This window comes from Rhineura floridana, chromosome 8 (genome assembly GCF_030035675.1).
Source record: "Rhineura floridana isolate rRhiFlo1 chromosome 8, rRhiFlo1.hap2, whole genome shotgun sequence".
Classification (NCBI taxonomy): Eukaryota; Metazoa; Chordata; class Lepidosauria; order Squamata; family Rhineuridae; genus Rhineura; species Rhineura floridana.
The window spans coordinates 101,293,819-101,306,209 of NC_084487.1; the positions used below are offsets into that span (position 1 = coordinate 101,293,819).

At 41.1% G+C, this 12,391-nt stretch overlaps 1 protein-coding gene across 2 annotated transcripts in view; it reads left to right on the plus strand.

Annotated features, from left to right (window-relative positions):
* Window positions 1-523: 523 nt before the first annotated feature.
* Window positions 524-12,391, plus strand: part of LOC133390014 (uncharacterized) — a 73,176-nt gene continuing 61,308 nt past the window's right edge. Inside the window, exon 1 of one of the 2 annotated variants that reach the window (XM_061637855.1) lies at window positions 524-934. In XM_061637855.1, coding sequence (XP_061493839.1) covers window positions 895-934 — 40 coding nt within the window. In that variant the 5' untranslated portion in view covers window positions 524-894. The remainder of the gene's footprint in view (window positions 935-12,391) is intronic. The other variant, XM_061637854.1, reaches the window with a different exon arrangement.

Below are 12,391 nucleotides of genomic sequence, written 5' to 3' on the forward strand. Positions count from 1 at the left end.
TAGTCCATTTAAATCATCTAGAATACCACTCTGGTTCTCTTTCGGAGCTTGTGTACCCATTAGATTTTCAGGGTTGGTGATAGAAGAATCCCTAGCCTGTAGAAATCGGGCATCTGTCTCCAGGGAGTCAGCACAGAGCTTTGTAACCATTGTTGGAGTTATGACCTTCGCCGTGTGTTGTAGGGCCGAGTCTGTATACACTGAGGTCTGTGTGACATCACTCAGTTGTTTAATGTCATGTTTATCAAGCCTGTCAGCTAGCCTGATTTCTTCTGCCAAGTTCATTGCCGGGGACTCCCTCTCCTGACTATCTGGAAGTCCCTTATATGATATAGACCAGTCCAAACAGGTTGTAGTGTCTTTCCATTCTTGGTCAGCTTTATTTTGAGAAGGGGGAGTAAAAAAACTTGTGATTTTTTGCTGGCCCTTTAACTCTAAGTAGCTTTCGGCATGGTGTAATGGAGATGAAAAAGCAGGCTGGGACTTTCTGCATTTTTTTCCTTTTGTTTATTTTCTTTGGATAAGCTCTCCGAGGGGGGAGGGAGTCCTAAAACTTTCCTCTCCTTTCTTGTTAGTACCATGAGAAAGCCTTCCTACTTCCAAAGTGAAAGTGCAAGAAGTAGAGTGGTTTTTTAATAGCTGATAGCAAAGAGTGGGAGGAATTCAGGCTTGCTCATTTTAATTGGAAGCAGCCGTTATTCTTTTTCTTTTCCTTTTTTCTTTTTAGCTCTTTTTAAGCCCCACAAGTTCTCCAAATATATATGTAGAAAGGAAGTCTACAGATTGATAAGTTCATAAGCTAATTAGCCGTTTATAACTGAGCTGACTAAGCCTCTGGGGAAAAAAGCTCACACTTCTTCGGCGACCGGAACCGGAAACCCAGTGGGTGTGTTTATGAGTTACGCTGTACTCAGGGGAGTCATTCAGCCATACAGTAAGTGTGATTATGGTTTGTGAGACTACAATATTTGAAGAAGAAGAAAAAAAGACTGCACTTGAACCATCGTTTATGTCCTATTACAGAAAAGGTTAAGAGATATGGAAAAAAACTCCTTCTCATAAGGACTGAGTATTAGATCTTCCTGGGGAAATATCACAGTCTGTACTTTTTGGGTGCCATGAAAGGGCTGCAAATTGTTATTTAAAGTGTAATCCTATACATGTGTATTCAGCAGTAAGTCCCATTTTGTTCAGATGGGTTTACTCCCAGATAAGTGAGTTTAGTATTGTATTTATTTTTATTATCACATTTATTATTACATTGTCCCCTTACAGTGCAATTCTAGCCATGTCTACTCAGAAGTAAGTCCTATTGAATTCAATGGGGCTTAGTCCCAGATAAGCGTAGTTAGGATTGCAGCCAAGATTTATTATTATTGTGCTGTGCCAAACCTTGCTATCTGCTTTCATGAAGTTCTTTGCCTCCTAGCAAAGGAAGCACTATTTTTCTTTCTGCCTTTTTTGCTGCTGGAAAACTTTGATGGAAATGTATCTGTCAGAGACAGTGCAGAGACGTGGGTTGTGCTTACCTTTTTAACTGTATGAGGTAGCTGAGAAGTGTTTATTTTTTTCTCTGTAATAACTTTAAGCATATATGCACTGGAAGCAGTGCACAACTCTTTATATTTAGGCTTCCTTGCTTACAGCACTTCCTGAATGCCCATGTGATCAGACAATTGTGCATGGTCACATGGGCTATTAGGAAATGCTGAGGGCAAGGAAGCCTAGGTGACTAGAACCAAAAGGATATTTTCCAAAATGCTGAGAGCAATTAGAACTTTACAAAAGCCCTTTCAAGATAACATTCTTCTCTCCTGGGCCTTTTCAGAGGCTTCTTCACCTCGTCCCCCTCAAATTGCAAACAAAACAAAACAAAACAAAGGTTCAGCACAGGACTGAGTTTTACTGCCAGAGGGACCGGGGAAGGGGTGCTTGTGAGATTTTCTGCCTCAGGTGCCAAAATAACTTGACTGGCTTTGTGGGGCAGGGGGTCACTTGCTGCTTACCCTCAGGCAGAATAATATATTTATTTAATTTATTTAAATCATTTCTATCCCACTTTTCATTCATAAGTACATCCCAAAGCAGTTTACAATAATAAAATGATATCATAGCAATAGTAATAAAACTTTACCAGGGCAGGCACCAGAGGGCAGCCAGGTTGGGCCCTGGCCAAGGGGTCCTGCAGCCCAAAGGGGCCCCTAAAGGGCCCCTCCTTAGGGTTGGAGGGTAGCACTTCTGTTTCACAATCCACCGCAGCATCGACTCCCGACCAGAACTTGGAAACGTTACTTTTTTGAACTACAACTCCCATCACCCCAGCCAGCATGGCTACTGGATTGGGTTGATGGTCGTAGTTCAAAAAAGTAACTTTTCCAAGCTCTGCTTGTGACCCTGCTGCAGATCACAGAGAGGGATCTCCCAGTCCCCCCATACAGACCACATGGGCCTGCAATGCCCATGCCATCAACTATCAACCAATCAGTCCCTTAGAGAAGCAAAATGATATGCTTTTAATAAAACATATAGTCAAGATACATCTTGGGGCAGCTCTGTATGTTGCACAGCATAGAATTTAGCCATCTGGAATGCCAGAAGAATTCTGAGAATTTTAATTTTTCTGTTTTAAGAAATGCAAGGTTTTAGTCCTCATGATTGTGGAGAGCATCTTGAAGAAATAGGGGCTGTTCTGATCTTCACAGGCTGTAAACTTCCCAGGCTATGTTGGTGTGTGGTAATCTGGGAGCAAATTCTAGGTAGTAGGTCAAGGTAAATGCACTCTTCTGAAAGCTCTCAGGGCCAACAGATATTGTTTCAACAACTGAGTCTTAAGGATATATGCTGGTCTCTGCAAAGAGCTAGCATTAATATAAAGCAAGGATGGGGAACTGTGGCCGTCCAGTTGTTTTTGGACTCCAACTCCCATCAGTCTCAGCTATGGATGGGGAAGAAATTTGATCAGTTCCCGTTTAAAGGCAAACTTACCTAATTCAGATTTTCAGAAACAATACACAAACCAAAACACATCCATCTTTTTTTGCAATGCAGTTCTCCAGCCAAATGACATCTAAAATAATGCATATAAAGGGTGTGCAGAAATGCATATATTAGTGAAAATAATATACAAAATGTGTTATATATTAGGCAAAATTGTTTGGCAAAATGTGTATTAGGCAAAATTGCTTTGCAACAATCTGTATATCAGAAAAAATGCACTAAAATACTAATGAATTTTCATGAGGACTTTTTTTTAAAAAAATCAAAAACTGATGTGAAAATGTGGAGAATTGAATTTAAGACTGGAAAAATGAGAAACTGGCAGAAATTGAAACTGTCAGATTCTCCCACCCTTAGCTAGCTGGAAGGACCAGCTGGTATGGCCAGTGGAAGGGACAACTGGAATGATAGTCCAACTACCATAGGGTGATTTAAATGGACATACCCCTGGCTTGGAACCTTGGATTCTGGTGTAATGATTGAATGCACATTACTGGGTTATCTGCCATTTTCTAAGGTGGAAGTAAGGGACAGGAAACTGAAAGCCTTTGAGCAGGTGGCAGGCCTGCAAATTCAAGCCCCTCACATGAAAAGACAGTCTTCAGCATAATCAGGTATTAAGCCCTTTATAAGATTGTTCTTGGGACCAGGATAATGCAGAGAAGTGGTCTATGCAAAGTATGGTTTAATAAAATGTCCAAAACAATTTTAGCACGATCAAGTGCTTAAGAAGGAGCCCTAGAAGAATCTGTCATGGCTGCCCAGCCTTGTCTAGCCTGTGTAGGGGGAGCCCAACTTCTAAGTGAAACATGGGTTGGAACTGCTTGAGTATGGTAAGCTGGAACTGCTAGGAAAAATGTGGGGTGGGATTCTAAATATTACCTTCTGTTCCTTAGGATGCCCTACAGACTGGGTATTAGGCAGCCATGGGGAATGTGAGGTTCCTGAGGATGATTGCTGCTGTCCTGTGTATTAGTAGGTACACTCTGGTTTAGACTCCCTCTCTTATAATACTCAGGGCTACCCAATGAAGCTGAATGTTGGAAGATTCAGGAAAGACAAAAGGAAGTACTTCTTCACACAGTGGCATTTGCTCCTACAGGATGTAGTGATGGCCCCCAACTTGGATGATTTTAAAGAGGATGAGACAAATTCATAAAGGAGAAGGTTCTCAATTGCTATTACCCATTGTGGCTATGTTCTCATCCCGCTGTTAGAGGCACTATGCCTCTGTATACCAGTTGGTGGAAATCACAAGTGGGGAGAGTGCTCTTGTACTCAGGTCTTGCTTGTGGGCTTCCTACAAGCATAGTGGTTGGTCATTGTGAGAACAGGATGTTGGCCTAGATGGGCTTTCGGCCTAATCCAGGTCAGCTCTTCTTATGTTCTTATTTGAGGTTGTTAAGAAAACTGGGGTATAACAATGGTCTGCCTCGGGTTGTGACCAGCAATCTGGCCACTGGGTATTGAACACAAAGCCACATTACATAGCAATGTTTCTTCTTTCTGACTGCATGCCATGAGAGATTCCTGGTAAGACAAATTCTCTCTTTTCATGATTGTTTCCCAATAGCTATGTCAAGTGACTGCTAAAAATCACAGTCCTGCCCTAGCTTTATTACAGTGTTGCAGGCATATGTACCATCTGAAATAGTTTAGGCTTGAGATTCCAGACTTTTGCAATAAACCATTCAACAGCTTATCAGTTAATTGTCCATTCAGCAATTCTTCCCACTAGTCCCACTCAACATTTTTCTAAAATGAGAACAGTGTTGGACCTGGTGTACTAACAATAACTTCCGCCATGTGGGATAAGCTACTTATCCCCCCTCCCTGTCTTTCAGTCCATGCTAACCCATTGTTATGCCTTTCACTCTTCTTTGGAAAGAGGGATAACATATGTGCTGCACTCAGAACTTTTCAGTGTTTAAGATTCAACATGACATTGGCTGCTGGGACTTCTGAAATGTCAAAAGACAAAAAAAACCCTCCTTCAACTAGTCCTCCATGCTTGGCCTAGTTACAGCTTGACCATCTGTTCCTGTTGGACTCCAATTCTGACCATACTGGCACCGGACAGTATTGTCTCAGGTGGTGAGTGAGAACGAAGAAATGATGACATATGGTAGAAGGCTACTTAATCCAGCAAAATGAAAATGGAGTACATTTCATCATGGCAATTACAGTTTCACTTATTCAATCGATATGCAGAATGGTATTTTTAAACCTATGATTAAGGGAAATGGTGAAGTCTGTGACATTCATTTATGCTATGGTAAATGATAAAGTCTAAGTTGATCTCCAGGTTGTTTTGAGAGAAGAGCTGTTGTACAAGGTGCTCTTTTCATGTAAGTGCAAGTTAGGATTTTTGAAGATTTAGGTCCATCAAATCCCATCGTCAGTGGTGTGGGTTGTGAATTTCGTTAGCCCCCTTACTTTACACCCATAATCTGAGTACTGAGAGAGAATCAGCAAGGTGGCAGTCCCATCAGATGAATTGTCCTTCCTTGATGTCGTCTTCCCTACAACTCTCACATTTCCATCAATCACCTGCCTTAGAATAAGAGTGATATTTGTCAATTGGCCACTTTTAATAAAAGCAAGCAATGATAATGATTGAGAACCCCTGATATAAATGGCTCAAGAGAAAACAGAGGTGAATCTAATGACAACAATGAAATGGCATTTGCTCATATAAATGCACATTGTCTCAACTACTGGAAGCATTTGGCCCACTGTGAATTGTTTGCAAGGCACTTTGAGGGTAAAGTTGCTTGCCTCCATAGCAATCATGGTACCCCTTTCACATCTACTGTAGTCTCCAGTGAGGTGTCCAGTGCAGTTTCTGCTGCAACTTCTTGGGATCAGTTTCTGTTGATGTGGCCTGATGACATGGACAAGGTGCTTGCGATGATGCAGCCAGCAACATGTCCTCTGAACCCTTGCCCTTCTTGGCTTATTAAAACTTGCCGAGGGGGTTTGACTGAATGGATCCAGGGTGTGGTCAATGCATCATTGTGGGAGGAGTGGTTCCAGCTGCCTTGAAAGAGGCAGTGATCCCACCGCTCCTGAAAAAGCCCACACTGGACCCATTGGACTGTGACAATTACCGACCGGTCGCAAATACCCCCTTCTTATGGAAGGTGATTGAGAGGGTTCTGGCACAGCAATTGCAAGTACTCTTGGATGAAACAGATTGTCTTGGCCTGTTCCAGTCTGGGTTCAGGCCTGGTTATGGGATTGAATCAGCCTTGGTTGCCCTGATGGATGACCTTTATCAGGAGAAGGACAGAGGGAGTGCAACCTTGTTACTCTTGACGGCTCTTGATACCATTAACCATGGTATCCTTCTGGGCCGATTTGGTGAGATGGGTATCAGAGGCACTGTTTTACAGTGGTTCCAATCCTATCTCCAAGGTCATTTTCGAGAATAGGATTGGGTGATTGTTTTTCGGCCCTCTGGCAGTTGTGCTGTGAGGTGCCTCAGGGTACCATCTTTGTTCCCCATGCTGTTTAACATCTATAAGAAGCCCTTGGGAGCAGTCATCAGGAGATTTGGAATGAGGTATCAGTAGTACACTGACAATACCCAGCTCTATGTCTCTGTAACATCTGGATTGGGAAAGGCTGTGCAAGCCCTGTACCTCTGCCTGGACTCAGTGGTGGACTGGATGAGGGACAATAATCCTAGCAAGATGGAGGTGCTGTGTGTTGGTGGTTCCCGAGTTTCGATAATTGATCAGTTGCCTGCTTTGGATGGGGTCGTACTCCCTCTGAAAGAGCAGGTCCATAGTCTGGGGGTGCTCCTGGATCCAACTTTGTCGCTACAGGCCCAGGTGACCTCAGTGGCTCAGACTGCCTTTTACCAGCTTCAGCTTTTAAGACAACTGCGACCTTTTCTAGACTGGGATAGCTTGACCGCTATTGTCCATAAACTGGTAACCTCCAGGTTGGATTACTGTAATGTGCTCTATGTAGGGCTACCTGAGGTTGGTCCAGAAGCTCCAGCTGGTGCAAAATGCAGTGGCGTGACTGCTCACTGGGGTAGGGTATCACTAACATGTCACCCCACTGCTGAAAGAATTGCACTGGCTACCTATTAACTACTGGGTTAAGTTCAAGGTTCTGGTTTTAGTACAAAGCCCTATACAGCTTGGGACCAGGATATCTGAAAGACCGTCTTACCCAGTCGATCACTACACTCTGCAGGTGAGGGTCTCCTGCAGATATCATCTTATCAGGAGGTCCATTCCAAACAAAGTAGGAAATACACCTTTAGTCCAGTGGAACCTACCCTGTGGAATTCTCTCCCCTTAAATATTAGACAGGCGCCATCTCTGTTATCTTTCGGCACCTACTGAAGCTCCTCCAACACCATATTTCAAATGAGTGGATTTTTCTCTTATCCGCTTTTTTCTCTGTCTAACTTCCACATCCATATATAGAGATCAGGAATACCATGGTCTGAATAATCCTGACTTTAGTGTTCAGTGATACATCTTTGCATTTGAGGACCTTTTCTAGTTCTCTCACAGCTGCCCTCCCCAGTCCTAGCCTTCTTCCGATTTCTTGACTATTGTCTCCATTTTAGTTAATGACTGTGCCAAGGTATTGATAATCCTTGACAAGTTCAATGTCCTCACTGTCAACTTTAAAGTTATATACATCTTCTGTTGTCATTACTTTAGTCTTCTTGATGCTCAGCTGTAGTCCTGCTTTTGTGTTTTCCTCTTGAACTTTCATCAGCATTCGTTCCAAATCATTACTGGTTTCTGCTAGTAGTATGGTATTGTCTGTATATCTTAAATTATTGATATTTCTCCATCCAATTTTCACACCTCCCTCATCTTGGTCCAATCCCGCTTTCCGTATGATATATCCTGCATATAGATTAAATAAATAGGGTGATAAAATACACTTTTGTCTCACACCCTTTCTGATGGGGAACCAATCGGTTTCTCCATATTCTGTTCTTACAGTAGCCTCTTGTCCCGGGTATAGGTTGCACATCACGACAATCAGATGCTGTGGCACCTCCATTTCTTTTAAAGCTTTCCATAGTTTTTCATGATCTACACAATCAAAGGCTTTGTTGTAATCTATAAAGCACAGGGTGATTTCCTTCTAAAATTCCTTCGTCCATTTCATTATCCAAAGTATGTTTGCAATATGATCTCTGGTACCTCTTCCCTTTCTAAATCCAGCTTGGACATCTGGCATTTCTCACTCCATATATGGTAAGAGCCTTTGTTGTAGACTCTTGAGCATTACTTTACTTGAATGGGATATTAAGGCAATGTTTCAATAATTACTGCATTCCCTGGGATCCCCTTTCTTTGGAAATGAAATGTGTATGGAAACCTTCCAGTCTGTGGGCCATTGTTTAGTTTTCCATATTTCTTTACAGCTTTATGTTAAAATTTGGACAAATGCAGTCTCAGTAGCTTGTAGCAATTCTACTGGTATGCCATCTGTTCCTGATGATTTGTATTTTGGCATTAAGATTGCTTTGTTCTTCTTCTTAAGCTTTACTCTGATTTTCGATATTACCAGTACCTGATCTGTACTGCAGTCTGCTCCTGGTCTTATTTTCACAGAAAGTATGAAACTTCTCCATCTTCTGCTACCAATTATATAATCAATTTCATTCCGATATTGACCATTTGGTGATGTCCACATGTACAGTCATCTTTTCGGTTGCTCAAAAATGTGTTTGCAAGGAATAAATTATTGGCTTCACAGAATGCTATAAGTCTCTCTCCTGCTTCATTTCTATCTCATAAGCCCCATTTCCCACAATTCCAAGTTCTTCTCTATTCCCTACTTTTGCATTCCAGTCCCCCATGATGATCAGAACATCTTGTTTGGTGCGTGATCAATTTCTTCCTGTACTTCTGCGTAAAATCTCTCCAGTTCCTCTTCTGCATTTGCCGTTGGAGCATAGATTTGGATGATGGTTATGTTAATAGGTTTCCCATTTAAACTCATTGACATCACTCGCTCAGACCTTGCATTATAGCTCCTAATTGCTTTTGCTACATCACTTCTCACTATTAAAGCAACCCTGTTTCTTCTTAATTTCTCATTTCCTGCATAAAATATTTTGTAGCTGCCTGTTTGAAAATGTCCCATTCCCATCCATTTTAGTTCACTCACACCAAGTATTATAATGTTGATACTTTCCATTTCTTGCTTGACAATTTCTAACTTTCCCTGGTTCATGATTCTCACATTCCATGTTCCTATTATGTGCGTTGTACAACTCCGGACTCTCCTTTCACATCTGTGCGCATCAGGTCTTCCTTTTTACTTTGACCCAGCTGCATCATTAGTCACAGTGCTACTTGAACTTGTCCTTTGTTCTTCCCCAGTAGCTCATTGAGTGCCATATGACCTACGGGTCTCATCTTCCAGCACTATCTCATGTTGCATTTTGGATACTCTGTTCATAGGGCTTTTGTGGTAAGAGGTATTCAGAGGTGGTTTACCATTGCCTTCCTCTGAGTTTGGATGCATCTTAGTCTGGTTCTCCGCTTTGACCATTCCGCCTTGGGTGCCCTTGCTAGGAGTCTGGCCTCTTGGTCTAGACTCCTAATGGCATTGCTCTCAGCTTCTTCAACACTCTTAAATGCCCTCATCATGTTACGGTGTGCATCCTAGAGGGGGAAATAATTTGTAATGGCATAAACTGAAAGAAATATTGTGACCAATCACCAATAATCCAGGGCATAAATAGAACAGGGATGGGAGACTTGTGGCCTTACAGACATTATTGGACCACAGTTCCCATCATCCCTGACCATTGGAACTGATGGCTGGGGCTGATGGGAGCTGAAGTCCAACAACAACCCAAGGGCCACAAGTTCCCCAACCTCACATCAGATAATGCTTGTCTACATAAGCAGCAATGTAGCATGGCAAAACTATCCTGGACTGTACTATTTCAGACAATGGATTGCAGAGTGGACTCCCACATAATACTCCCACATAAATATTTGTTCACATACAAAATTGACATATCATGGTGAAGACTAGACTACAGTTGGTATCCTGGAAATCTTTTTTAAAAACTGTCCAATGAGGGTTGCTGGGTTTTTTTTTTTAATGGACGAGCACTCAGTAATGTTATTTCCCCACCTACAATCTGAACTTGTACAGTCCAGTTTATCACATGGCTTGCTTGTTATATATATACATTAGCTCTCATTGGAGCATGAAAAGTAGGATATCATGATCTGACACACAGAGTTGTTGTTGTTGATGATGATGATAATTAATAATAAGATTTCTACCGATCCGTTACCATAACATCCTAGGGTGGGTTACAACAATGTAAAAATGTAAAAGTAAAATTAATTTACATTCATAAATATATCTCAGGTGTTAAAGACCAGGGGAAAAGGTGCATCTTCAGTATATAATAAAAGCTATACAGTGAAAACATCAGGCACACCATCAGCTTAAACTACTGACCCATCAAACTATATATTGTCACTTCGCTGATTAGCACTGACTTTTCCTTCTTGCTTTCCTGAGTTTCAGACTGAAGTAGTTTTCCAGCCTTATTACCCAAAGATTGCCTGATTGAACTGAATCTGGGGTTTCACATATGCTAAGTGTACATGGTGCCTGTTCTGCAAGAGCCCTAAATAAGAAGGAACTTGAAGCATCTGCAAATTTAGTGTGACCAGATTGTGTGTCAGGAGTTCTATAAACAATGTCCAATAAATGATGCCACATAGGTCCCTTTCAGCCACACTGCTGAAGTCTGCTTCAGTGAGACAAATCCTTTGTGCATTTTCGCAACGAGCCTTTCTTTATATGAAAGTACCACTGATCAGTGCTTTTTGTGTGGTGATTTATTTTTAGATATTTCAATGGTCAAATACTGTGGCAGCAATTCAGCCACCCTGTCATGCAGAAAATAATCAGAAGGGGGGGAAGAACTAATGCATAAATTTGAAAAGGGGGGCAAGGCACAGAAAAACAGAACTGTCTCAGCCATGCCCTTTTTTCACAGACAGCCCTAGAAAAATGTTTGATCTGTCTGCTGTGTAAATGATGCCCCTGACACATAATTATTAATTATTGCTTCCATTTAGCAAAGTTCTGCCCAGTGTTTAACCATTGTGGTTCTTATGAGACAGCCCTATACATATAGCTGAAGCCAGCACCTATGACATTTTAAGAGCTGGGTTTCAACATTGGTACGATGAAGTGGAATGACATTTAATTACTGATGTGCAGTCATTCACTCCAGCTAATTATGATCCCTGGAGTTTAGTCATCATACGTAATTAACTTTTACTTTCATAAAAGCTTAATGTGCTGCAGAGGCATCTATAGTGGGGAATGTTACACTTTATAATTACTGACAGAATCCAAAATGAATTCTAGAAGACAATATTTCCAGCTAAGTGTTAACATTGCCATCTGCTCTTAAACAATGTCTTTTTAAAAAAGATTGGATTGTTATCATTATCCATGAATTTAGTTGTGGTAGTCTCTGCAGTAGGAGAAACCAAGGACATTGTCTAACGATGACCAGGTTTGGATGAAACTTGCAAACATGAGAAACACATTTGAATGACCACCTAGATTTCTCTCTCTTAATTTTGATTTATTAATTTTTAAAAAACCAGAAGTTAAGCACTTGCTATTACATGACATTAACAGTACAATCTTATGCATGTTTTCTCAGAAGTATGGATATTAGCTTTTGTTGTTGTATTGAATTTTAAAAGATTTATTATAACATTGTCTTGAATTTTCATTCTTGGTTTGGTTTGGGCTGCCTTGGTGGATTGATCTAGAAAGCTGGCTTATAAATATTTAAATAAATGAATAAATGAATGAAAGAAATGGCCAATCCTCATGCAGTGGTGGCATTGCAATGAAAATTACCCACTGAATGTATCACCTTGTTCAAGAGTTATGCAATTTCTTGTCACCAGGAAGCTGTTCTTTACAGATTTAACGAATACCTCTTTGGTAAATGCTTTGCTGATTACTGAATTATACTGGTGTACCAGTTTGAACAACTTCTATTACTCCTGTTTCTCTGAAGAAGGATAATCTTATAGGATAATCTTACCTCCATTGGCTTTGCCTTTCATTCATTCATCCTCCTTTCACCTTCACATGCACCATCCAATGATTTTGTACCAATCCAAGAAAAATACATACATGGAATGCTTAAAAGGAGAGAGAACTGGGTGGGCCCAGTTGATGGAGTTACCAAAATAAAGTTCATTGTGCTGGACTCTGAATAGTCACTCGTTAAAAGCTAGACAGTGACTCTCAGGACAAATGCACACTAGTAGCAGTTCAATAAAACCTGACATTCAGGGCCATTTTACATGCATTTCAAATAATCAGCCACATGCTTGTAATA